This window comes from Pelodiscus sinensis, chromosome 1 (genome assembly GCF_052426305.1).
Source record: "Pelodiscus sinensis isolate ZL-2025 chromosome 1, ASM5242630v1, whole genome shotgun sequence".
Classification (NCBI taxonomy): Eukaryota; Metazoa; Chordata; order Testudines; family Trionychidae; genus Pelodiscus; species Pelodiscus sinensis.
Window position 1 is genome coordinate 202416007 of NC_143052.1, and position 27303 is coordinate 202443309.

Sequence of the window (27303 nt, forward strand, 5' to 3'; positions counted from 1 at the left end):
ATAAACTAGTATACATTGGTCCAGAATTTCCTGAAACACTTTGTCTATAAACTGCTGGAAGGGAGTGGGGGCTTTGATCAGATAATACATTTTGCACCACGTATGCAAAATGACCACAGTGCATTTGGAGGATGGTCTTCCATTTATCATATTTCCTAATGTGCATGAGATTATATTCTCCCTGGAGGTTCAGCTTTTTAAATATATGCACAGATTTAAGTAAATAATTACTTTAAAGGTTTTAAAGAATATTTCAAGTCAAGATTTAGGTAATTAAACTGTTCACTTAGTTTGTTAGCATTTTGTGTTTTAAGAGTGGGGAAATATATATTTTTAAGCAGTGATGTGTTAAATATTAAAGGTACAAAACATAATTTTCAGTTATGAAATATGGAAAACTTAATTGAGTGATTGCTTTTCATAGAAACATCAGAAAAACAAAAATGATTGAATTATGTGCATATGTTGAAGCAAAGGTAGAGCTATTTGTCTGCTTAATTATGCATCAGTAAATGGAAACTGTTCAGTTTCATTTACATAACATTTGTTGATTAATTAGTGCCAAATAATTGAATGGTTTAATGAAATAACAAAAAATCCAAGTTCCACTGACATGGTTTACATGGCTTATCTCTTACTTATTCAAATATTTTCTTGAATTTCAGGGGCTATGTATCAATCTCAGTATAAATCTCCTTCCCTGTGAATGGAAGGAAGCTATGTGTGTGGCCACTTGCAAGTATGGGACTGTGTACATGCATGCAAACATGTAAACCAAACACTTAAACAAATAGAGTTAAGGACTTCATAAAACTTAAACAACCCACATAATGAATTGGGACCCCACTCACCTGCATTTCTTCTCTGCAGTTGCAGAAACCTTTATTTGTATTTCAAGTGACTGAAAAGAACTGGGGATGGTTATATTAGAAATCCCTTTGTGTTGAATATTCAGATGCATAGTATGCAAGTAGTCATTTCTGTATGCTTGATGGTTCTGGCACAAATGCAATATGTTTCCAACAACATCATTTTACAGAAGAGATACTCTGAGAACTTGAGTTACAGATGAATAACATGTCTTAGTTATTTCATAGATCATCTTTTCTATGAAAAGTTAAGGGAGAAACTTTCAAGGGAGAAGGATAATTCTAACCTGTATTATGTTGTTTCAAATAGGTGAAGTGCCCCCTGTGAGATGGATAGTAAATTTTGACAGAGATCTTCTAGATGGTCTTGTATTGGCAGCACAGGTGGCAGCTTATTGCCCATATTTGGTAAGAACTTTTTCATACCTTTTTATTTTTAAAAAAATTACTTTTTATATTTGGACACACATTAGTCTATTTATTACTACTGTTATTACCCACTTTCACTTTGAAACACAAGGCTTGAAGGAACTTTAAAAGATGAAGCTCCATATAGTAAGTCTTGATTATTTCAGTGATTACTCTTTTCTTGAGTATGCACTGATATGAACATTAAATGTATTAATGAGGACATGAAAAAATATGAGTTTTATTTTATCTTCTACACAGATCTCAACTCACTTTGTGAATATGTATACTAAGCCAAGAAGTCCAGAACAATGTCTGCACAATTGCTTGATACTCGTGAATGCTTTGCGTGCTATCTGTCTTTATATAGATGTACAGGTAAATGTTTTAAAATCACATGTGCTACATACATTTTAAATACTTTTTGTTATTTTATTAATAATACTTGGTATATTGTTTGGGTGAGAATCAGATGAATTGAACTGTTTGTGATGCACTTTAAAAAGTAGAAACTGAAATACTGCTTTATGTAAGACACTTGCATTGCTTTTACATACCCACATCCACGCTATATGTAATGAGACTGATTCCATTGAGGGGGTATGATATCATACACCACACAGTTGAGTAGTTTATTAATGTTGATGATCCAAGAATAATTTATAGAAAAATTGTTTGTTGCCAGACCTGTGTGCCTGGGGGCTCTCCAGCTGGCCTCGTCTCTGGGTAGGGGGGAGAACAAAGATAAGATGGCTTCATTAGAGCCCTGCCCCCAGTTGGCCACTCCTTTTACTTTCACCTTTTCTGATGTATCTCCTATCACCTCCATAGTGGAGCGTGTAACAAAATTCATCCTGCTCCGTGGCAAAATATTAGCGGGAACACTGCTGTACATCTGCCAGCAAGAGATGCCAGCTGTTAACTTGGCTGTGTTGGCTGCCCAGCTGCATTTGCAGATTTTTAATAGTTCCATTCCTGAGATCAGGCGCAAAAGTATATATGCTCTTTGATCAGAGAGGTATTCCCCATCTTCCCTGAATAACTCAGCTAATGAATATGGTAATTTTTTGTTGGGTAGTCACTGATCCATTCGCTAGCATGCAAATTTAACCACCTCCTGAACCATGCACCTTCTGACCTTGTCAACCTTTGGGGCCTCAACACCTCTCCACTGCAACATTTCAGACCAATTCCCAGTTACCCTGGGATCTGCTTTGAATCTTCATGCCAACATGATTATGTCAACCCCTTTATATAATTTCAAATTGTTTTCATACACCAGAATGTCAATCCTTTCAGATGACTGCTTTCTGTGTGCCAAAGAGTGTGAGTGGGACATCAGCTGTCTCCTTGGCACATCCCCTTCCTTGTCAATTCAGAATCACTTCACCTCTGAAGCCCTACTGTGAATTGCCAGGGAAACTGGTTGCCTGCCTGTGGACCGAGTAATAAGACTGGGCCCATGGATCCAAATACTTGCTTTTTCACCCAGTTTCCTTGCTCCTCAAAATTGTCAACAACAAAAAATTGGCACATTAACACCATTGGTGTTTGGTTTCAATCAGGGGCCTCAAGTATGTCGTGTATGCCTTCACATGCCATCAAACTATTGCCTGTCTCCCCATAGCATTTATTCTAGTTGTGCTGCAGATGTGACCAGGTACTGTATATTCCGGCGTACAAGACGACCTCTGATGTTAAAAAACATCCCCCAAAAATCGGGGGTCGTCTTGTACGCCGGGTATACATCCCAGGCACGCCTGGGATGCCCCACCGCTGGAGCCCCTCCGCGGCTTTGAAAGCCTCGGGGGAAGCCGCCGCCGGCTTCCCCCGAGGCTTTCAGAGCTGCTGCGGCTTTGCTCCCGGTGCCTCTGGTCTGCTGGGGACCATCTCCAGCAGACCAGGGACACCAGGAGCAAAGGAGGTGGAGGGGTGCTGGGGTATAAGATGAAACCCTATCTTTTAATTAAAAAGATAGGGGGTCGTCTTATACGCCCAGTCGCTCTATACGCCGGAAAATACGGTAAGTCCTGGAAGAAATGTTAGGAAAGAATGAGATCCAAATTTGCCAGAAGGGAAGCTTGATTGCATAAGCCCTTTTTTTGCATAAGCCCTTTTTAAAGACTTCCACAAACTGCAATTTTTGAAGTAGTTCCTGTTATCATGAAGAAAGTGTGGTTATCTGCAGCCCACCTCAGCCCTATCTAAATTCATCTTGTGCAACTGGACAAGTCCTAACTTCCCCAAGTTTGTGCACTACTGTGGACTCACCTTCCCATCCCTGGTCTGCCTTGGCATCTTAGGGTCAGGATGGCTGTTTACTCACTCAGCTGTAAGTCCCTACATTCCAAATCCTTGTGTGACCGAGGCAACAGATTACTGACTTTGAATGATCCCAAATATGCCAATGGGAGAATTGCCTTAGACAAAGATGCTTCCTGGTCACATCATCATACAAAGTAAAGAACTCCCTCCAGATTTCAAACAATCTGAATAGTGATGGATCTTCTCTATCACTGGTGTATTATAACCACCCACTTAATAGTCTCTTAATTAAAAGCCCACCAGAAAGATCGGGATAGCATGATACTATGCAAATGTGATGTCTGATAAGTGACTAGAAATGGCCAATGTTCCTGGTCTTCAGGAAATGGTCAGTTTACCCAGGATTACTCTAATTTGAATTTGAGTAAATTCTATAAAATAGCCAGTATAAGCCCTAGATTTTCATGTTGCTACTAATTGCTACACTAATCCAAGAGAAGCCATGAGGCAAAATTCCAAAGAGCTTGCAGTATTTGTCTAGGTTGTTTGTTGGCATCTGGTGACAAGTTTTGAAATCTCTCCAACTGTAATAGAGCCAAAGCATCTACTATGCTGTTATCAATCCCAAGGACTCTTTTAGCAACAAAATAGATTACATAAATTAAAACACTGCAATGAAAACGTCCTAGCCAACATCATAACCCTGCGTGATTTGCAAGGCTGGCTGTTTAACAACATGTATCATTGCCATGTGGTCACTCTAGGTCTTACTATTTTTTTTTCAGTTCACAAACTCTTTCCCCTGAATTGTCACTGCTATGAAAATAGGGAAAAATCCGGAAATACTTTTATTGTTAACTATCCTCATTTGTTTCCACTCAGTGGACCATCCGTGGGCACATCACCTGCAGTGGTTAAAATCTTCAAACCCAGTGCTCCCTGAGGCATCTGCCTTAACTTTAAGGATTAATTTTAGCAATGAATTATGTCTTTAAAAATAAGCTTCATTAATGTGAGTTAGGCAACATTGCAGTACCTTTGAATCTTTCCTCATGTCTTTGTTCACTCTTGTAAAATTCATCCTTCTTATCCCTAAGCATGCACAACTTATATAATTGATCAAGACAGCTTATACAACCAAGAAAGTTACTTTGCATCTATTACTGTTCATGATGTGATTGCAGAGGCATTGGCCATTATCTTTTGAAAACTCATGGCAAGTAGGGGTGATTCTAGACAACTGGAAAAAGGCAAATGTAGTGCTCATCTTTTAAAAAGAGGAAAGAAGAGGAATTCAGGGAACTACAGACTGATCAGCCTCACCTCAGTCCCCAGAAAAAAATAATCGAGCAGGTCTCTAAGGAATCCATTTTGGAGCACTTGAAGGAGAGGAAGGTCATCAGGAATAGTCAAATAGATTAACCAAGGGAAATTCAGGCCTGGGTAGCTGATTGCCTTCCATGATGTGATAACTGGCTCTGTGGATACAGGAAAAGCAATAGCTGTGATATACCTTGACTTTAACTAGCAAGTTAAAAATCATGGATTGGATAAATGGACTGTAAGGTAGATAGAAAGTTAGCTAGATCATTAGGTGTAATGAGTAGTGATCAATGTCTTAAGGTCTAATTGGCAGCTGGTATGAAGTGGAATACCCCAGAGATTGATCCTATGGCTAGTTTTATTCAACATCTTTATTCATGATTTGGATGATGAGATGGGTTGCACTCGCAGGAAGTTCATGAACAACATTAAACTGGGGGAAGAGGTAGATATGTTTTTAGCAGGATTTATGTCCCTCTGGGGTCTCATAGTCTAAATTTTTATATATATATTTGTATTGTGTTTTAAAATTTTTGTAAGCCGCCTCAAATATTTTAAATAGAGCGGTGGTGTAAAAATATTTAAATAAATAAAATAAATAAATACACTGAAGGTTAGAGACAGGGTCTAGAGTGACCTAGACAAATTGGAGTATTGGACCAAAAGGAATCTGATGAGATTCAACCAAGACACGTATAAAGTCCTGCACTTAGAACAGAAGAGTCCAACTGGCTAAGTGGCAGCTCTGCAGAAAAGGACTTGGCGATTATGTGGACAAGAAGCTAGATATGAATCATCAGTGTCTACTTGTTGCCAAGAAAGCCAAGAAAATATTGGAGGGAAGTGATTATTTGGCACTGGAGAGGCCACATCTGGAATACTGCAGTTTTGGGCTGCATGCTACAGAAAGGATGAGGATAAATTGGAGAGAACCCAGTGGAGGACAATGAAAATGATTGGGCACATGACTTATGAGGAATGGTTGAGGCAACTGATTTTATTTAATCTACAGAAAAGAAGAGTTAGAAGAGGATTTGATAGCAGCCTTCAACTACCTGAAGTGGGGTTACAAAAAGGAAAGAGTTAGGCTGTTCTGTCATATGATGGCATATGGCAGAACAAGGAATAATGGTCTCAAGGTTCAGTGATGGAGATCTAGGCTGGATATTAGGAAAAACTACTTTAGTAAGCGGGTGGCAAAGCACTGGAATGGGTTATCTAGGGAAGTGGTAGAAACTCCATCCTTAGAGGTTTTTAAGGCCGGGCTTGATAAAACCCTAGCTGAGATGATTTAGTTGAAGTTGGTCCTGCTTTGAGCACAGGGTTGGACTAGATGTCCACCTGAAGTCTCTTCCAACCCTCATCTTCTATGATCCAGTTATCTTAATTTTGCTATGACTCAGCATGCAAAATTAATATGACCAAGTTTATTTTCAGGGAGTCTGGAGATACCATCCTGTGTATCTAACTCTAGCGCTAAGTAGGTCAGCTTGCTACAGGGACCCTATTTTTCTTCTGCCAGAATTACTTTCAGGTACTGGCCAAGTCCTGAAATGGGGCCTTCAGGCTGGCATGCTCTTTGGAATTTGCCCTACCTGCAAACAAGGAGTTATCAAGCTAATGTGTATAACCCATCTTCAGCTTGGCTCCTGTGACAAAACCCAGTCCTTCACCACATTGACATTTTTAAATGCTGAGCATGACAGTGTGTCCAGTAGGCATGGCTTTGTCAAAATGAAATTGATTTTAAGAAGGAAAATATCTTTTATGATGTAGTGGTGGCAGCCAAAAATTCCTACTTAGTCTCATTTCACTAATATTGTTCTAGAACTAGGTAGTCCTCACAATGTTCACAGCAGTGTCCAAGGGAGATTAGCATATTGAACAAAGTTCTGCACCTGTTGCCTTTCTCGCTGAACTTCTTCATCATAAAGGGCTGATGGATTGAGCAATATTCCCCCTGTGTCTTTTTGGGGACCAAATGTCAGAAGGGAACTCACAGGTCAGACATGGGCAAGAGTATGAATGGTCCCACAATTTTGTTAATGGTTTATTTCTTTTTCACTTTACTATGTGACTCAAACTTTCAGTAGACTTTTATTTAGAAACTGAGTATGAGTTCTAATTCCTTTATATGGTATCCTGAATTAAGGATGTTAAATCATAGAATCATAGGGCTGGAAGAGACCTCAGGAGGTTATCAAGTCCAGCCCCCTGCCCAAAGCAGGACCAATCCCAACTAAATCAACCCAGCCAGGGTGTTGTCAATCCGAGACTTAAAAACCTCTAGGAATAGAGATTCCAGCACCTCCTTAGGAAACCCATTCCAGTACTTCACCACCCTCCTAGTGAAGTAGCTTTTCTAATATGCAACCAAGGCCTCCCCCACTGTAACTTGAGACCATTGCTCCTTGTTCTGCCATCCATCACTACTGAAAACAGCCTCTCTCCATCCTCTTTGGAACCTCCCTTTTCAGGAACTTTGAAGGCTGCTATCAAATCCCCCTTCACTCTTCTCTTCTGAAGACTAAATAAGCCCAAATCCCTCAGTCTCTCCTCGTAGGTCATGTGCTCCAGCCTCCTAATCATTTTGGTTGCCCTCCCCTGGGCCCTCTCCAATGTGTCCACATCCTTTCTATATTGAGGGGCTCAAAACTGGACACAATACTCCAGGTGTGGCCTCACCAGAGCCGAATAAAGGGGGATAATCACATCTCTGGAACTGCTGGCAATGCTTCTCCTAATGCACCCTAATATGCCATTAGCCTTCTTGGCTACAAGGGCACACTGTCCTTTTCTGCAGAGCTGCTACTTAGCCATTTGGTCCCCAGCCTATAACAATGCTTGGGATTCTTCCATCCCAAGTTAAGGACTCTACACTTGTCCTTGTTGAACCTCATCAGATTTCTTTTGGCCTAATCCTCTAATTTGTCTAGGTCACTATGGACCCTATCTCTGCCCTCCAGTGTATCTATCTCTTCCTCTAGCTTAGTGTCATCCACAAACATGCTGAGGTCAGTTTCTAGCAGAAACATCTACCAACCTGACATCGAGCCGTTAATCACTATCCGTTGGGCCCAATAGTCTAGCCAGCTTTCCATGCATTTTACAGTCCATTTATCCAATCCATACGTCCTTAACTTGCTAGCAAGAATACATATCATATCCACCAACTTTCCCCTATCCACAGAGCCAGATACCTCATCATAGAAGCTAATCAGGTAAGGCTGACTGGTCTGTAGTTCCCTGGATTGTTCTTCTTCCCTTTTTTAAAGATGGGTACTACATTTGCCTTTTTCCAATCATCCGGGATCTCTCCTGATCTCCATGAGTTTTCATATATAATGGCCAAAGGCTCTGCAATGATATTTGTTAACTCCCTCAGTACCCTTGGATGCATTAAATCCGGACCCATGGATTTGTGTATGTCTATCTTTTCTAAGCTTTTGGGCATAGCCAAGTTAGTTTGTACAGGATAAACTTAAAAAACAACAAATGGTTTCATAGCACTTTATAGACTAACAAAACATCTAGATGGTATCATGAGCTTTCGTGGGCACATCCCACTTCTTCAGATGACCGGAGTTTTGAGTTTAGGATGTGCAGACCCAAAATAAATAGGGGACAAGGGAGGGGGTAGGAAAGGAAAAAAGAGGGGATGGGCAGGAAACAAGGAGTAGAGGATATGGAAATATCAAAGGGAAAAACAGGAAGGCAGAACTGGGCATCTTCAGGTGCTTACTGATTCCCAGTTCTGCCTTCTTGTTTTTCCCTTTGATATTTCCATACCCTCTGCTCCTTGTTTCCCACTCCCCCTTTTTTCTTTTCTCCTCTCTCTTCTTTCCTATTTATTTTGCGTCTGCACATCCTAGACTTAAAACTCCAGTCATCTGAAGAAGTGAGCTGTGCCTACGAAAGCTCATGATACCATCTATGTGTTTTATTAGTCTATAAATTGCTACCAGACTGTGACAGGGCTAACCTGCCCCGCACTGAGCAGGAGGAAGGGGAGCCCATTTATTGGGCAGAACACGCCCCTCCCCCACAGCCCTACTGGGCATGCCCGAAGTGCAGCCTCGCTATAAAAGACTGCTGGGCTGCTCAGTTGAGGCAGAACACTGGGGAAGCAGGAGCTCCGGCCCGAGCTGCAGGCCCGCCGCCGGACCTGCCGCCAGAGCCGGAGGAGGCGCTGCTGCTTCTGCCACCAGTCCCGGGGCGAGCTCGCCCTCAACACCGACGCCCGTTGGCCACCCGCCCCGCTGCAGAACGCCCGGTGCCGCTGCCCCAGGGACAAGCCCGTCGGACGAAGATGCTGCCGGCAACCCAGCATCGCCAGGTGGGACCTCCGTCGGCTACCAGATTGGGGGTAGGAAGCAACCCAGGGCAAGGGGCCGGGAAACCCCCCCCCAGTGGGCTTAGCATGTTTTGGGGGAGGATCCCCCGCTGAGCCAGTGGTGGGAACCACCCACCACTATCAGGGCCCTGGGTTGGGGTCCGGTGGAGAGGGAGGGCCCGGACCCCCCTACCCCACCCCGCAGTGCTGGACTAGGCCGCTGGGCCTGCCGCGAGTACTGGACTAGGCCGCTGGGCCTGCTGCAAGTACTGGACTAGGCCGCTGGGCCTGCCGCGAGTGCTGGACTAGGCCGCTGGGCCTGCCGCGAGTGCTGGACTAGGCCGCTGAGCCTGCTGCGAGTGCGGACTAGGCCTCCGGGCAGGGGGTTAACGCTTGGCTCCCCAGGGGAAAGGGAGCGGAGGTGGGTGGTACCCCGCCACACAGACCATTTGTTGTTTTTTAAATTTCGCTTTTCTAAATAGTTCTTAATCTGTTCTTTCTCTACCAAGGGCTGCCCACCTCCTTCCCATACTGGGTTGCCTAGTGCAGTAGTGTGGGAGCTGACCTTGTCTGTGAAGACAGAGGCAAAAAAACGTTGAGTACTTCAGCTTTCCCCACATCATCTGTCACTAGATTACCTCCCGCATCCAGTAAGGGCCCCATGCTGTCTCTGATCATCCTCTTATTGCTAACATGCCTGTAGAAACCTTTCTTGTTACCCTTCACATTCCTTGCTAGCTGCAATTCCAATGCACTTCAGCCTTCCTGATAGCTCCCCTGCATTCTCGAGCAATAAATTGTGGTTACCTAGCTAATCATATAGTCGATACAATTTGTATTGACTATACGATTAGTCAGTGGGACCACTAGGCTCTTGCTGCTTTTAAAATGCAGAGGTGCAGCGTCCCGGACCAATGAGAGCTGGGACTGCTCAGTCCTCACTCGCGTGGAGTCCAGCAGCCCCTGTTCATGTGGACAGCTCTGCTTGAGTCTCCTATCATCCCTTGCTCCCTGCGGTGCTTCTGCTTTTGAAATGTATCAAGAGCCTCACGGGGAACCGGTGAGCGGGGACTGTTTCAGTAGGAACTGGTGTGAGCAGGGACTGCTCCAGTTTCTGGTCATGCCATTTTCCCACTATGCCCCCCGTGGAGGCGGTGCTGGAGGAGAATGGCTTTTAAGCTGGCTCCCCCCAGCACTGGCTCCTGCTCCCCTCCTTGCTACCTCTGTCTGATAAAGGCTCCAAAGTCGGGTGTAGGGGGGGAAGTGACTAGTCGAATCACTACTCAATTATCCAATATGCTTGTGCTTATTCTTATCAGATAGTTGACTACTCACTTACATCCCTATCCTGAATCCTAACATAAACCCTTCCCTTAAATCTGTCCCATCTATCTGATTAGAGTAATCTCTAAGGAGTACTTTAAACACCTTGAATTTAATGATGAATAAGTCTGTCCCATGACTATGCTATTTGTTCCACTCTGTAATGATGGGTATGAAAGGGGTGCATTCTGAATAACTCTCTTTTTTCATAGTGGATTGGCACTTTCCCTGATGGTCAAGGTAATTGTAAACTATGTGTATAATAAAGTAATGTTCGAAGAGCCTATGTGATTAAATTGGAGATAAGTAACACTGCTGTAGTTGAGAATTCAGAGTCTGACACAGAAGTATTAGTAGGTAGGGGAGGACCAACATGGGCATGTCACATATTTTGATGATGAAACTGGAATTTTTCTTTGTCACTAAAAATCAAGCTTTTCCTTGATTGGAAGCTACATCAAAATTTTCAGAAACCACATAGGTACTGGTGCTATAGTTCAATTAAAATTTACAACAGCATAGAAAGTGTTAGTTCTATTGTATAGATAGAATAGCAAATGCAGAGAAATTTAAGTATTTTGTTCAAGATTACATGACCACTTAGTGGCAGAGCTAAGAACATAACTCAGGTCTCCTATACCTGTGCTTTAACCACTAAACTAGACTCCCAAAAATAAATGCACATATGAAAGTTAAAAATTGACTGGATATAGGGAGTACATATTTTAAATACATTTATTGGTATCCATCATATATTTTTCTCTAATAATAATAATGTAAATATCCTCCTTGAATCCCTGTTCTTCAGTAATTGGAGTTTACAGTGAAATACATGAATACTATTGCTGAACTATCCTCACTTGGTCTATTACTGGGATGCTCTTGTCTCATAAATTCCATAGTTTAAGGCATTCCAGCAGTATCAACAGGCTGCTTCACCATATCAAGCTGTCACCTCACATGAACCTTCATGGCATTATTCTATTTGATGCGGATGGTGGTGAAAGTGCAATATGTAACATTTATTAGATCTGGAATGGATGACATTTTCAATCAATTTCTTGGGGAGAGTAGCTAAGATTCTGTGATCACTGAGAAGTTCAAGTGACTGAAGACATACAGCTTCCTACTATAAGTTTAAATGATTAATCTGTAGGAGAGTTCAGGGCCTTTAAAAATATTTCCATTTTGGCTGAGATTGAGACTTATTCACTCAAGATGGATTATTTGTGGAAGAAGAAAATCCTCCCGTGTTTCAAGTGCCCAATCATAAATAACAGTATTATCTTGGAGTGGTAATGGAAGATGGGGGAAAGGATAGATTTGTTTTATTTTTCTGTATTTTATTACTAGATTTTGAATTCCAGCACTCTGCTCAGAAGAGCTTGTAGTTGGAAAAATAAACATGAATATCACAAGATTGGAGATCCAGAGAATCATGATAAAATACTAGTCAGATTTAGGTTACCCCCCTGCTGAATAGCTGTGTGAGAAGGACCAGTGTAGAAGAGGAATCCACTTGAGGCATTCCAATGTGCCCTGGTTTGTCTGATTGGTTGAAGAAAATAGTGTTGCGTCTATTTGTTTTGATCAAAATAAACTGGAGTCATGTGGTACAAGAGAAACCATAGAGAAAATTTCTAGTAAGCAATGCCAGTAATTAGGGCACGGACAAGGGCTTTGTCCATTCTTAAAAAAGTAAGAGATACAATTTCCTTTTGTTGTAGAGTAAGATGCAGTAAGACTTGGTGACTACCTGGCCACATATGGAAAGAAGGGAAAAAAAAGGGGGAGAAGTCAAAGATAGCCCCAAAGTTCTGAGCCTAAATTAGGGAAGGCTGAAGATGATGTCAGTAGCAATTAAGAAAGGCAGAACAGGAACATGCCCATCAAATTGCTTAAATCTCCAGAACATCTGAGGGTTTATCAAGAGACTGGTATCGGTTAATGTGTTGGTCACCAGGGGAATAACTGATATTATTCATCTGAACTTCTAAGTAATTATAAGATAGCTGATTCTTTTCCTGGGGCCTCATTTAATGTGTCATATAGTCTTTTACACCAAGTATCTTTCCTGATTATCTATGCTGCTTGGTCTTCTTCATTTTCCCCATATTTCCCCTTAGGAAAGCACTCTCAACCACACTTCTTAAAGGAAAAGAGTTATTTCAAAATCCTTGGATAGATTATTAAAATCTAAGGAATGTTCTAAATATGCAAATTGAAACTTTCATATGCCAATTAAAAGAAATTTAAATTAAAATCCTTCTCAGTTTTGGCTGACACATATTTAACATTCATGTTATATCTGACATAATATAAGCAAAATACAGAAGAGTACAAAAAGAGCACCTTGCTATGTGTTTGCTAGACCAAATGTCTTTCTGTATGCAACTGTCCATACTAAACTGTGGCATTTTTAAGAAATACTTCTCTGTATTTGGTTTTGAGAAGCGGAGTGTTCCAAGGCATTTTTCTCATAGTGGATGTAATAACTATTCCCGTTGATCTATGATCTTGATAAATCAGAGCCTCAGATAAAAGTACATTAGCCAGAAGTTCATCTTCAGTAGTGTTCATTAAAATGGAAAGGACTAGTGAAACACAATAATCTCCAGCAACCCTTTTCTCTATCTGGTCATCTTTAGTTTTAAATTCAGCTAGAATTATTCTTTGATGCACTATGGAGTATTGTGAAAGAGAGTGACTGACAGTGAGTATAAAAAAGGAACTTCACATCTCTAAGAAAATAATTGGTACTTATTACTGCCACAGGAAAAGAAAATCAACGAAAAATTCTTTTCCCAAAGACAGGTAATATTTTTTCCAGAAAGATTTTTAAAGAACTGTGAAGAGAGATACAATATTTTCAAGTAGAATATGTAGGTCTGTTGGGTGGGTGTTTTCATAAATAAGGAAATTGAGGGAAAATGATCAAGATTCTAAAACATGGCATACCTAAATATTAGGTTGGGCTGGAAGGAGTTCTGGCAGGTGAACAGTCCTTCCACCCCAGTAAGTGTTTGTTCTCCAGTTACTAATTCTTGAAGTCTTTGGCTCAGAACAAACACACTCATGAAAAGTTTTAGTCTCTCCTGTATACAGCTACAGTTTTTGATTTGGGAATAGGGAATTTGTAGATAGTGGGTTTCTTCTTAGGATATAACTTCCAAAAAAGGCTGGGTTTTTATATACAGAAAGTGGAAGAGCTACACTGGAATATACTTCACCCTAGAGACTTTGTAGTACATCTGTTAATTTTAAATATTTACATTGTTTCAAAGAGTGCTTTCATACTCATAATACTTCAGAAGTTTACATTGATCAGGTCTTGCCCCAATGGTATTAGACATAATTCATAACAATATATAAACACTACATATGCATTTGTAATGCAATAAATTCTTAACATATATAAACTTAATGTAATCAGGTTAATTCAGGATGTGGCAGAAAGTTGCCATATCTGTCAAACATAGGTTTATGAAAAATAGACACTGCTAAACTAAATTAATATATTTTGATGAAGTTACAAAATTGGTAGCACTACTGTGTTAAATTAAATGTAGCAATATAGTGTTAAGCTTCTACAAGGTGTTTGAGTTGATACTCTATGCATTTGTATAACAAAACCTAGAAAGATTAAAAAAAATACAATACATGTTAAATGGATTAAAAGTTGGCTGATAGGTCTCAAAATGTAGTTGTAAGGGAGTCATCATTGTACAGGTTTGCTTAATGGGGGCTTCTGTAGTGATTGGTTTTTTATTCTATTTTATTTAATATTTTTTATTAATGACTTGGAAGGAAACATAAAAACATTATTGATAAAGTATGCATATGACAGGAAATGGAGGGAGCAGTAAATAAGAGGACAGGTCACTTGATTCAGAGCAATCAAGATTACAGTAAAACTCTAATAGTCCGGCACTCCTGATAGTCTGGCATCAAAATGGCAAGAGCCTAGTGAGTGAGCTTCGGCAAAAAATGAGTCACAAGGTTTATAGTTTATAGTACCTCCTGATAGTCCGGCATAAATGATAATCCAGCACCACCTAGGTCCCATAGGTTCCGGATTATCGGAAGTCTACTGTACTTAGTAAACTAGATGTTTGCAGACAATATGCGTATTAGAATGGTTACATGTAAACATATATAGCTACAAAACAATGAATATAGGCCATACTTCATAGAATGGCAGACTATCCTAGGAAGCAATGACTCTGAAAAAGATTTGTTGGTCTTGGTGGATAATCAGGTGAACATGACCTTGCAGGACAACATTGTGGCCAAAAGAGCTAAAGCAATCATTCTATCCATAAACAGGGGAATCTGCAGCAGGATTAAAGAGTTTGTTTCACCTCTGTATTTGGCATAAATGCAGCTGCTATTTGGAATACTATGTCCAGTTCTTATGCCCATAATTAAAAAAGGATGTTGATAAATAGGATTGGGAGAAGAGCCACAAAAACAATGAAAGGATTAGAAAATGGGCCTCAAGCAGATCAATCTGTTAGTTTTAAAAAGAAAGGCTAAACTAAACTAGTCTGTAAATATTTAAATGGAGAAACAGATATATAATAGACTCTTCAGTTTAGCAGGGAAAGTTATAACAGGATCCAATGGCTAGAATTTGAAACTAAACGAATTCAGAGTGGAAATCAAGTGCACATTTTTAATAGTCAGAACTTTTAACCAGTAGAACAACTTACTGTGGTTTCTGATGGATTCTCCATTAATGACCATTTTAAAATCAAGATTGAATGACTTCCTGAAAGATCTGCTCTAGGAGTTATTTGGGAAGCTCTATGATCTTTGTTATAGAGGAGTGTGACTAGATGATCATAATGGTACAATGACACTGCAAAAAAAGACCTTCAGCACTTACTCATGCTTGCATGCCTTGTGCTCTGGGGCTAAAATAGCAGTGTGAGGTTCAGGCTTGGCCTGGAGGACCAGCTCTGAAGCCCAGTGAGGCAGGTTTTTTCAGAGCCTAGGCTTCAGCCTGACCTTAAACTTCTACATTGTATAATTATCCCTGCAGCATGAGCCCAAGTCAGTAGACCTAAGTGCTGAGATTCACTGCCTTGGCCCTCCCACACATTTTGGCTGTGTCTAGACTGCACCCCTTTTGCAGAAAAGGGATGCAGATTAGCCACAGCGCAATTGCAAATGAAGCGGGGATTTAAATCTTCCCCACTTCATTTGCATAAACATGGCTGCCACTTTTTTCCAACTCGGGGCTTTGCCGGAGAAAAGCGCGTCTAGACGGGGATCTTTCGGTAAATAAAGCCTTTTCTGAAAGATCCCTTATTCCTCTTAAAATCAGGAATGAATCCCCGCTTCATTTGCAATTGCGCTGTGGCTAATCTGCATCCCTTTTTCGCAAAAGAGGTGCAGTCTAGACACAGCCTGTGTGTGTGTGTGTGTGTGTGTGTGTGAGAGAGAGAGTGGGGTGGGGTGGGGGACAAAGTAGATATACCTAATGTTTTCTTCTGGCCTTAGAATCTATACATTGAATTATTTCATTTTTTTCTGATGACACAAAACTGCTTAGTAAACCAGAGTTACGAAAGACTGTGCAGATGTATCTAAGCAAGGTGGAGGCCTTGGGAGCATGGTAGTACATACAAATTAAAAGAAAACTGTCAACTTGGAAACTAGAGAATTTATAATAGGAGGTGAAAGTAATTTCAGGTCTCTGAATCCCACTGCCAATTTTGGAGGATTTGCTATCACATTTTCCTGTATTTCAATCTTTTTCTCTATCCTGCTGCTATATAAAAGAGTCATAAAAATCAAACTGAGTATGCAAAAGAGGCTATGAAACTGAGACCATACATGCTGTTCTAATGAACAAAGTAGACGAAAATAGAGATTTTTTTTTCCCTCTAACTTTTCCCAGTTATAGTGATCCTAGTGGTTACTTGGAACATTCATAGATAAAAACTGTGCCCCTTGTCAATGTGGTTTGTTGAACCCTGGAGAAAATGATCCCAAATTCTGATGATGATAACTTACGAAATTGAGGAAAAAAACCTGTAGAAGACTGACTATATCCTGAGGACACCTTATGGAATTAGGTTAACCCTATTGAATTAGGGTTAATACTTTAAGGGCTCATTTATTTGTGTATGTGTTGTGTAATTATAACTACCTTCTCTAGTAGAGGCGATGTACTAATATACTTTCTCTGTTATCAGCTCTTTGAAGTTTCTCCTCTACTATGCTAAGAGAGACCCATATAGTAGTTCAAACTGAATTCTCTAGGTACCAAAAAAATTGCCTGATTTTAAACTGACTGAGGGCCTCCTTTCTGATCCAGCAATTGTACAGGACTCTTGACTGATGGAAGGCACTACTGCTTTGGTTAGTGTTCAAAGAACAGGGCCAACTGAGTCTCTATAAGACTATGTCTAGTTCTGAACTGAGGCAGTGACAAACTTGTGAACACAAGGGAACTATGAGTGAGGTTTTGAAGGATTGTTCCTGCATGGGCCTGGGTTAAAGGTGGGGTGATGTCTGGTAAACTTTCTAGCATGTGTTTTAGATTCCTTTATTATATTTCATATATTTTCTCTATAGTGCTTTTACCCTAATAATAAAATAAGCTTGCATAAAAAGGAGCTGTTTACCATCTCTAAAGAGAAAGCAAGCAGGCATGCTTGAGCAGCCTGTCTCTCTGGGGAGTAATAGATGGAAAGCAGAGAATTATGCAGATTGGAAATATCCTAATCAGAAAATGGCAAGAGATTCAGTTCTCTACCTGGAAAGACAAGGGCTGAAGAGCTGAAAGCCTGAGGGTAGGTGTCTTTGCAGAACCACTGAAGAGAAATAAAGGTGCAGTTGTCCTGAACTGTGACAGAATCCTAGGAGATATCAAGCATAATTTAAGGAAAAAAAATCTGCCAAATGCTGGATTTAAAAATAAAATATCTCAGGATGCGTGGCTGAAGACAAAAGAAAATATCTTGGAAATATAACATTGTTTAGAAAGAGATTATGCACTATCACTTGTTTTTGTCATGTGTCTTAAAATATTGAGAATGGAAAAATACTCCTGGGGATATGACTTAAAATGATAAGAAATCTGTATATATTGGAGAAAAGAACCCTGAAATTATTTGATTTGGAAAGCAGAAGGAAGGGGAACTTGATGGAGATGTTCAAAATTACAAAAAGGTTCACTATAGAGAAAACAGTTGTTTCCCTTTACATAAGCAAGGGGACATTCGGTAGAACTAAAAGACAGTAAATTTGTGGAATGAATTGCACCAGAATGTCATTAAGACAGTTTATGCTGCTGGATTTTTGACAAGATGTCATAATTTTGACCATTTTTCAATTAAAGACGTTAAACTTGATGACCTGAAAGATCAAAGAAAAATATTTACCATTAGCTGGAGTGTCAGTACATTTGTGGGATTATTTTGTTCTTCAAGTATGTGTTTGTATAGATCCCACTCTATACATGAGTGCAAAACTGGATTGTTTTAATAGTAATGTTTCTTAGGGCCACATGTGTGTCTGTTCCACGTTGTGTTTTTATATTAGGGCATAAAAGGTGGGGCTACTGGAAATATCCTTCTGTACCCTCATAGGCTACATCTAGACTGGCGTGATTTTCTGCAAATGCTTTTAATGGAAAAGTTTTCTGTTAACAGCATTTTCGGAACAGAGTGTCTAGATTGGCACGGACGCTTTTCCGCAAAAGCACTTTTTTGCAGAAAAGTGTCCGTGCCAATCTAGACGCGCTTTTCTGCAAAAAAGCCCCGATCGCTATTTTCGTGATCGGGGCTTTTTTGCAGAAAACAAATCTGAGTTGTCTACACTGACCCTTTTGTGCAAAAGTTTTGCGCAAAAGGACTTTTGCCCGAACGGGAGCAGTATAGTATTTCCGCAAGAAAACTGACAGTCTTACATGAGATCGTCGGTGCTTTTGCGGAAATTCAAGTGGCCAGTGTAGACAGCTGGCAAGTTTTTCCGGAAAAGTGGCTGATTTTCTGGAAAAACTGGCCAGTCTAGACACAGCCATAGTGTTTGTGAAAGCAGGATAGAAGCTAGCTGGTGTCTGACGTACTAGAATTTACCTTAGGATAAACTTCTCAGAAACCATTTAAATCTTGTGAAAGTCTTCAGAATCATCTTTATTTTTTTTACTTTTATCACTTAATCTGCTTTAGTGATTGTCAAACTAACTTTGTTGGAACAAAGCGCTGTTGACTGGATGTTAGAAACAGAGGACACAGAACCCACAGTGTCAGGCCTTGTCCATTCTGTAGTGGACTAATTCCTCTGAGGGACTGGCACAACAAATGCTTGATCTGCTGGGAGAGTCTCACGTCCTAATCAGGTGCACACTCCTCTGTAAGTACCTGTAAGTGAAGAGATGGAAGGTGTAAGTGGTATCTCCTGGAGCAATTGATGAGAGAAATGATGAGAGAGGCATTGGATCAAGTAAAATTGAGCTTGAGGACTCTTCTGATAGTCAATCCCACATCTTCTATTGCTCCATCCAGCAGGCAGATGACTCCAAAGACCTTGACAGAGAAAGTGGCACTAAATTCATCAGTGGCCCCAGTGTTGAAGTTGACAACTCAAATGTTAAAGCAGAGTTCTGAATGGGACTGCTGCAAGCACCAGGACAGGCACTCAAGAATGAGCTCTGTGTCCCTCCCATAAAGAGGGACACCAGGGTATATTGAGACAAGCTGGCAAAGTCGTAGGAGGTTGTTGAGGACAAGCAGAAAGAAGCAGACTGCAGCACAGCAGACTCCACAGGTAATGGATTTGGTACAGTAAGTACCCCTTTCAGTGTCAAAACTTGTACCAACAACACAAACTCTGTGCACCTTGGACCCATGCTCAGCACTGAGATACAGACTATCACTGGGTACTTCCTAGCACCAATAATATCTTACCAAAATGTATAGAAGAGATAAACTCCGCACCATCCTTAACATGCATCTTTTTGTTGGCATCCATCAGGGAATTGTCTCTGATAAATTCTATAAGTTGTACCACCGCAACCCTGACCTTCTTTATATATCTATGCCACTAACCTACCAGGACTGGCATTGGTTTGGCCATCAACCTAGTAGTCCACAGTACACATATGAAATGCTAGTCTGGTACTGTTAAGGTTATTGAGGCCTATCATCATGGGAGGAGAAGTTCCCCTCTTCTGTGGTTTGACTAGCAAGACCTCAGTAGCTGGAATACACAGCTCAAGACCTTTTGTACGGATTTAGATGGACTAAAGGTGTTCACATAGTACAGTTGTGTCTAACATTAAACATTGAACATGGTTTGGTGTAGAGACCTCAGCCTGTGTGGTAACATGGGGCAAACAATAACATCTCTTCAACCATTTATTAAAGATAAAGAAAAAGAAGGAGAAACAGTTAAAGCATTTGAAAAATAAAGTATTAAATAAGACTTTTATTTTTAAACAATATCCTGTGTTCCCTTTCTCTTCAGTTAGAGAGATTTGTAGAACCCTTGGTTACGTCTACACTGGCATGATTTTCTGGAAATGCTTTTAACGGAAAAGTTTTCTGTTAAAAGCATTTTCGGAAAAGCACGTCTAGATTGGCAGGACACTTTTCCGGAAAAGCACTTTTTGCGGAAAAGCGTCCCAGGCCAATCTAGACGCACTTTTCTGCAAAAAAGCCCCAATTGCCATTTTCGCGATCGAAGCTTTTTTGCGGAAAACAGAACTATGCTGTCTACACTGGCGCTTTCGGGCAAAAGTCTTTTGGAAAAAGACTTTTGCCTGAATGGGAGCACCATAGTTTTTCTGGAAAAGCACTGATGATTTTACATTAGATCGTCAGTGCTTTTCCGGAAATTCAAGCGGCCAGTGTAAACAGCTGGCAAGTTTTTCTGGAAAATCATAAGATTTTCCAGAAAAACTTGCCAGTGTAGATACAGCCCTTTTGTTTGATAGTTGTAGATAGTGTCAAAAATAGTAATAACTGAACTCTTGAGTAAAGGACAAGAAATTAATTGAGATGATTTGGAGCTATTGCTGTTAGTCTAGTCCCATTTCATGGCAGGTGATATTTAGGATTCAGCTGCAGCTGGTAGGGGTGATGCCATCTGGATTTCTCTCATTCTCTCTCTGGTTAGCCCAGTTCAGTCAGGACATCTCACAGGATAAGGATGACAAAGGCTCAGGGTCCCAGGAAATGTTGGAGTTGGCAGCCATGCTGGTGAAGCTCTGTTAAGTAGCCTGTGTCTGTTCTTCCATTTTGTCCCCAAAGTTTCTGTCTTTAAGGACGAATACTGGATAGAATAACCCATCCCTTTATTATTTTATCTAATATGTTAATTTTATTTTGTTAATTTTTGATTCCACATACACCATTTTCACAGATCATGCTCAGAGTAATTCCATTTTTCTGTTTTTCTGTTTTCCTTTCTTTCCTTTTCCTATCAATATATGTTGTTATAGGTAAGGCCCTGAGTCTGTCACAGGAGTAACTGATTCCATGACTTTCTGAGACGTTTGTGACTTCTGCAGTAGCCGCTGCTGCTATCCCTGGGGTTGCCTGTGCACTTCAAGCAGCTCCTGGGCCATCTGCACTGCCTGCTGCTGAGTCAATATTGGGCCTCTGCATCCCCTCTCCCAGCAGCTGGAGTTTAGGTGTGGGAAATGTGAAGGTTGGGGATTGGGAGGGGTCTGGGATGGTTTGAGGACTCTGGGTGACACTTATCTTGGAGGGTTCCCTGGAAACGGTGACATGTTCTTTGTTCCGCTCCTATTCCATGTACTTGCTCTGTTTGCAGGCACCCCCCAAGGTGGTCGAGGTTCTTGGCCAATGAGAGCTTCAGAGCTAGCACTTGGGCTGGGGGTAGCACACGGTGCAAGGAGATGAGGGAGGGATATGTTGCCAAATCTTGTGTTCCTGTCAATCAGCATGAAACCATAGCTTTGAGAATCAGGACAGTACAGAATTGTCAGCTTCAAATCATGCTTTGACTCTCTTACAACCAATTTGAAAACTATTTCATAGGACCTCTGTGGGTTAGAAGAAGCTGATTAAGAGGGTCAGCTCCTTTCTGCCTCATGTTCCCATGAAAACTCACTGTATATATTTCTGAATTCAGGGATAGACCTCTTATGTACCTATTCCTTGATTTTGTTTTTTTGCCTCAGAGAGGATATACGCCTGGATACATCAGATATCATCAACTTCTGGAATTTTGAAATTGAGTTGTCTTGTTCTTCACAAGTACCAGAACAATGTGCTTTCATGTAAAATGATTTGGTAATCTTGTAATAAAGATATTGGTCAAACTGGTAGGTAAGGGGCAGGAATCCACCCAGGGGTCTGTTCTTCTGGATCCCAAATGCATCAGACATACAAAGTACAAGATATACTAGTAAGATGCCATTTTGTTTCTCTGTGACATGTGAATGTGCTGCGCAACTACATGTGCATCCAGTCACTAGAAAGATTGGCCCACCACTAATAAAACTGGCCCACTCTTAGGACAATTGACATGTTTGCAGGAAAAAAATTTCACTTCATTCCTACATACATTCCAACATTAGAGATGGTATGAGAAGGAAAACATTTAAAAATGGAAATACAAATTTTCTTTTATTCCTAAACTTTAAATACATCCTTGCTTTTGTCAATATTGTTAATAACTGTAATCCTTAAACTCACACTTTCTTTCACTAATATTTGCAAGTTGAGTAACCACAGTTACCACAAGTTCCTTATAATTAGAAAGCAATTTCAGTTTGATTTCAAGGCTGAAAATAAGAATACCTGGGGAAATAAATCTTGCCCACAGAGTTGCTTTTCAGAGGTGACTACATTAGGCTTATTATCTTCCAGTGTTAAGACATTATCTCAGTTGTTTTGAGGCAGTTATAAAACCTAGAACTACTCATATAAAACCTAGAACTATGCATTCACTAGAGTTTTCTGTTTCTTATAAAAATTATGTTTCTGAAATCATTTAAAATATGCTCCTTTGTTTTTTAAGGAAATCAGCTAGAAACTTTTATTATAGTTTTGGGGAGTATTGATTGGGAAAGGAAGAAATATCTGTAGACACCACCTCTAAGTGACTTCAGCTTTATTATAGGAGTGAAAATTCTTAATCAAACTCTGTCCAGACAAAAGTTTAAATAACCTTGATTCATGTTATATATATTTTTTTAATTTTTTAAGATGACAATATAGCATTCGTACCAGATACAAGATATGGCAAAACAGCCATGTTATATTTTTAATATGCAGTTCTTATCCTATCATCATTACATCGATGATAGAATTGGTTGATCTAGTTGTAAACATATTAAAGCAATATAGTATGTAAGGCTAATAATGTTGCTTTAGAGCTTCACATCAGGAAGCAAGGTTTGGACAGGACAGCTGTTAAGTTTCTCTTTTTTATTTATCCTGTTCCACTGGAAGTTTTATGAATTTTCATGATTAAATTGCTGGATAATACTCAGATATTGGCAAAGATAGTTAGCTATCAAATGCATTTGGTGAGACTTTATTTCCGTTTAAATATTTAAAGAGCTTTTTCTTTAATACCACAACTACTTCCTTCATTATTAGAATAATGGCTTAGAGTTTGTAGTAAAAATAAGATAGACACTATAGAGGATGCAAAATTTAGTCCTATGGAAAATTATGATAAATGTAGTTAATCAGAATAAATGTTTAGTAATTTTTATTTGTGAATGACTCTGTCTCAATGCTGTATTACCATAATTGTGTACAGTATTTTGGGTGAAACCAGACAATTACTGTGTTCTGAAATGAACACATGCAGGAAGCTGACAAAAAATAAAAAGACCTTATCATCTGTGGATGAACACCTCACAACCTCTATAGGTGACCTATCAATTTTCATTCTCAAAGGAATCTACACAACACTTTCAAAAGATCCTGAAGCTTAAATGCAATACTCTACTAGACACCAGAAATCATGAACAGTGACACTGGATCTATGGTTTATTGTAATAATCTGTAACCCATTAACATTCTCGTTTTGTCTTATGACTGCACAGATGTTAACAGGCCTCTCTATCTTGAATGGTCTTTTAGAATATGTGCTAACAAGTTATGATAAGCTATCTGGTCCATCTTGTGTTTAGCTGTGATGCTCTTAGTTTCTTTCCTGGTCCTGAGGAAGAGCTCTGTGTAAATGTAAAAGCTTGTCTCTATGGCCAACTGAAGCGGGTCAGTTATCGCACCCACCTTGTCTCAGTAATTAGGATCAACAGAGGGATTAGAGTTAGGGTCCCCTTGATTTAATCTGTGAGGAGTGTCTCTGTGAGGGACCCTCAGTTTAGAACCTTTCCCATTCTTTCACTGAACTATACCGTATTTGGTGATGTGTTAGGGTATGTTAAAAGGCTTATCTATTAATTTAGATTGGAAGGAAGTAGGAATTTTGGAGTTATTATGGTGGGGGAGAAGTAGTCTTTGTGGGGGAAAGGGGCTGTGTTGTCTTTGGTTTGCCAGTGAATTAGCTGCTGGCGTTCACTATCATTGATGTTGCCATATAATTTGTTGCTGTTGAAATCATGACAAAAATGTGGCTTATTAGAGAACTGCTTAAGAAATATAATTCTCCAATCACTGAATTTTATCTGCATTTTCGTTATATTACACTGCTAATCAAATGATTGCCTGTTTTCCTCCAAACTGTGGAAGAAAAGTGCACAATAACTTTCTTCCTTTCACAGTATAGTTCATGAGAGTTCTTACTAGATTATATAATTGATCCTTTTGACATTTTTAATATGCTGAGAAAAGATTCATATTCAAGATGGTAATGAAATTGTTCATATTAGTTATAAAACTAATGCAAAACTTTAAAAACTTTTTTGAAAATAAGTGTGTACATTAATGAGGTATTTTGTATTTAAAATTCTGTATCTTGAGATTAGACTAAATATCTGGTGGTCATTTTCCCCCCTTTTTAAAATTAGGCCTCCGACATCTGTGATCCAAACCCGATCATGATGCTTATGCTCTGCGTCTATTTGTATGAAAGGCTGCCTCAGTATTTACCCAAGAAGACTATTGAGTTTACTGGAGCTCTCCATGCTACTGTTGTTAGACAGGTACTGGTAGATCTAAAACACTGCTAGCACCAAAACTTACTCTTTATTTACATAAAATATTCATTTTCATCTTAATGGAGCATATGTTCCCATATGCTACTCAATGCTGAGATTACAGAATGAGGAATAATGGTCCTCTTTTCTTCTGATTTGGGTTCCTGATTTCCTCCACTGCTTTCAGTCAGCACAGCAGCTTCTCCACGAGTCTAGTGGTGATTATAGAGAGAAACGAGAGAGCAGCTGTTAATGTGGGGTTATAATGTTTGAAGGATCCAATGAGAGCGAAATTGCTAAGAGCAACAGAGCCTGAAATATCTGTGGGAATAGAGTCATAAGAACATAAGAATGGCCATACTGGGTCAGACCAAGGGTCCATCTAGCCCAGTAGCCTGTCTGCCGACAGTGGCCAACACCAGATGCCCCAGAGGGGGTGGACCGAAGACAATGATCAAGCGATTTGTCTCCTGCCATCCTTCTCCAGCCTCTGACAAATAGAGGCCAGGGACACCATTTCTATCCCCTGGCTAATAGCCTTTTATGGACATAACCTCCATGAAATTATCTAGCTTCTCTTTAAACTCTGTTATAGTCCTAGTCTGCATAGTTCTGTGTGAATTATTAGGAGATCCACATGAATGGCACAAAACATTGGGCCATCCTGATATATGTTCAAAGATTTTATCCAGGGTAAGAGTCTATTACTTTATTTGTAGCTAAATGCTATGTCTACACTGCAGGCTTCTTGCGCAAGATCTGTTTTGTGCAAGAGTTCTTGCGCAAAAGGTCTTGCACAAGAGCACGTCCACACTGCCATGTGCTTTTGTGCAAGAGCGTCAGTGGAAGTGTGGATGCTCTCTTGCGCAAGAAAACTCTGATGGCCATTTTAGACATAGAAGTTTCTTGCGCAAGAAACCAGTGTTTCCCATCCTCGCTGCCTTCTTGCACAAGAGCTCTTGCACAAGAGGCTTATTCCTCATGGGGAGAGGAATAACTCTTATGCAAGAAGCCATCTGTTCTAATGCTTTACTGTATATTTACTTGAGCAAGAATGTGTAGACGCTCCGCAAGCTTTGCGCAAGAACAGCTATTCTTGCGCTAGACTTCTGGGGTGTGTCTAGACTGGCAAGATTTTGTGCAAAAGCAGTCTCTTTTGCCCAAAAACTTGACAGCTGTTTACACTGGCCACTTGAATTTGCGCAATAGCACTGACTTTGTAATGTACAAAATCAGTGCTTCTTACGCAAATACTTTCATGCTCCCGCTCGGGAAAAAGCCCTCTTGTGCAAGAATACTTGCGCAAGAGGGACAGTGTAGACAGTGAAGTACTGTTTTGTGCAAAAAAGCCCCGATTGCTAAAATGGCGATCGGGGCTTTCTTGCGCAAAATCGCGTCTAGACTGGCCACGGATGCTTTTGCGCAACAGCATCCGTACCAATCTAGACGCGCTTTTGCGGAAATACTTTTAACGGAAAAGCTTTTCCGTTAAAAGTATTTCCTCAAAATCATGCCAGTCTAGACGCAGCTCTGCAGTGTAGACGTAGCCAAAGTGTATTTTCTATGTTACATGTATGCCCCGCAAAACAGGACAATGGATACATTTTTCAGTTTTAAAAGTAAATAAGTAAAAATTGAATAAGTTTTATCTATTGTCATGATAGGTGCGTCTGAAAAACCCGAGCTTGAAACCTTTGGTGTACAGTGCTACAATTGTAGGAAGGGAGTTTGCTGATTTCTTATTGCCAAAAGGAAACACTGTCGTCATTGCCCCAAAGTAAGTACCAGCTGTTTTGTTTTATTGAATGTGTCATCCTGATAGATTTAGCTATGTCACGTGTAAGTATAAAAGTAATCAGTAAACTTTGTTTGTAGAGAACAAGATAATGTGTTCACTTATGAACACAGACAAAGAATAAACAGTAGAAGGATCAAATTCTATTTCTTTGGAACACATGAATGGCATATTTTCAGATTAGCTCAGCAGAACTCACAGGCTACGTCTAGACTGGCATAATTTTCCGCAAATGCTTTTAATGGAAAAGTTTTTCCGTTAAAAGCATTTGCGGAAAAGAGCGTCTAGATTTGCCAAAGGTAAAGCATCCGTGCCAATCTAGACATGGTTTTGCGCAAGAAAGCCTCAATCGCCATTTTCGCCATCAGGGCTTTTTTGCACAAAACAGTTCTTACCTGTCTACACTGGCCCTCTTGCGCACAAGCATTTGCGCAAGAGGACTCATCCCTGAGCGGGAGCATCATAGTATTTACTCAAGAACACTGACAATCTTACATTAGATCGTCAGTGCTCTTGCACAAATTCAAGCGGCCAGTGTAGACAGCTGGCAAGTTTTTCTGTAAAAGCAGCTGCTTTTGCGGAAAAACTTGCCAGTCTAGACGCAGCCACAGAGTGCATATCTTCAGTCATAGCAGAGGAGTTCTTTTGTCCCTGTACATGTTTTTGTGCCCAGCCTTCTGCCCATCATGAAGAAAGCTTTAAGCTTGAGCTGAATATACTATTCTGAAGCTTTTTTTCCCCCCAGCCAGAGCTGTCCATGCCCCTTAGAAAGTTCATCCAGCTTTTAATGTTAACATTAGGTCTGATTGTGCAGTTAAAAACCATTTGCAATGGGCTGTTTGTTTTGATTACTCATTGTTACACTCTAGCAAGACTTAGGGGTTCCAAA

At 40.2% G+C, this 27303-nt stretch overlaps 1 protein-coding gene across 1 annotated transcript in view; it reads left to right on the forward strand.

Moving 5' to 3' along the window:
• Window positions 1-27303, forward strand: part of CFAP47 (cilia and flagella associated protein 47) — a 651639-nt gene that overhangs the window by 222623 nt on the left and 401713 nt on the right. The window contains exons 34-37 of the mRNA XM_075913261.2: window positions 1180-1277; window positions 1539-1655; window positions 24491-24625; window positions 26284-26396. Of these exons, the coding sequence (XP_075769376.2) occupies window positions 1180-1277; window positions 1539-1655; window positions 24491-24625; window positions 26284-26396 (463 nt within the window). The remainder of the gene's footprint in view (window positions 1-1179; window positions 1278-1538; window positions 1656-24490; window positions 24626-26283; window positions 26397-27303) is intronic.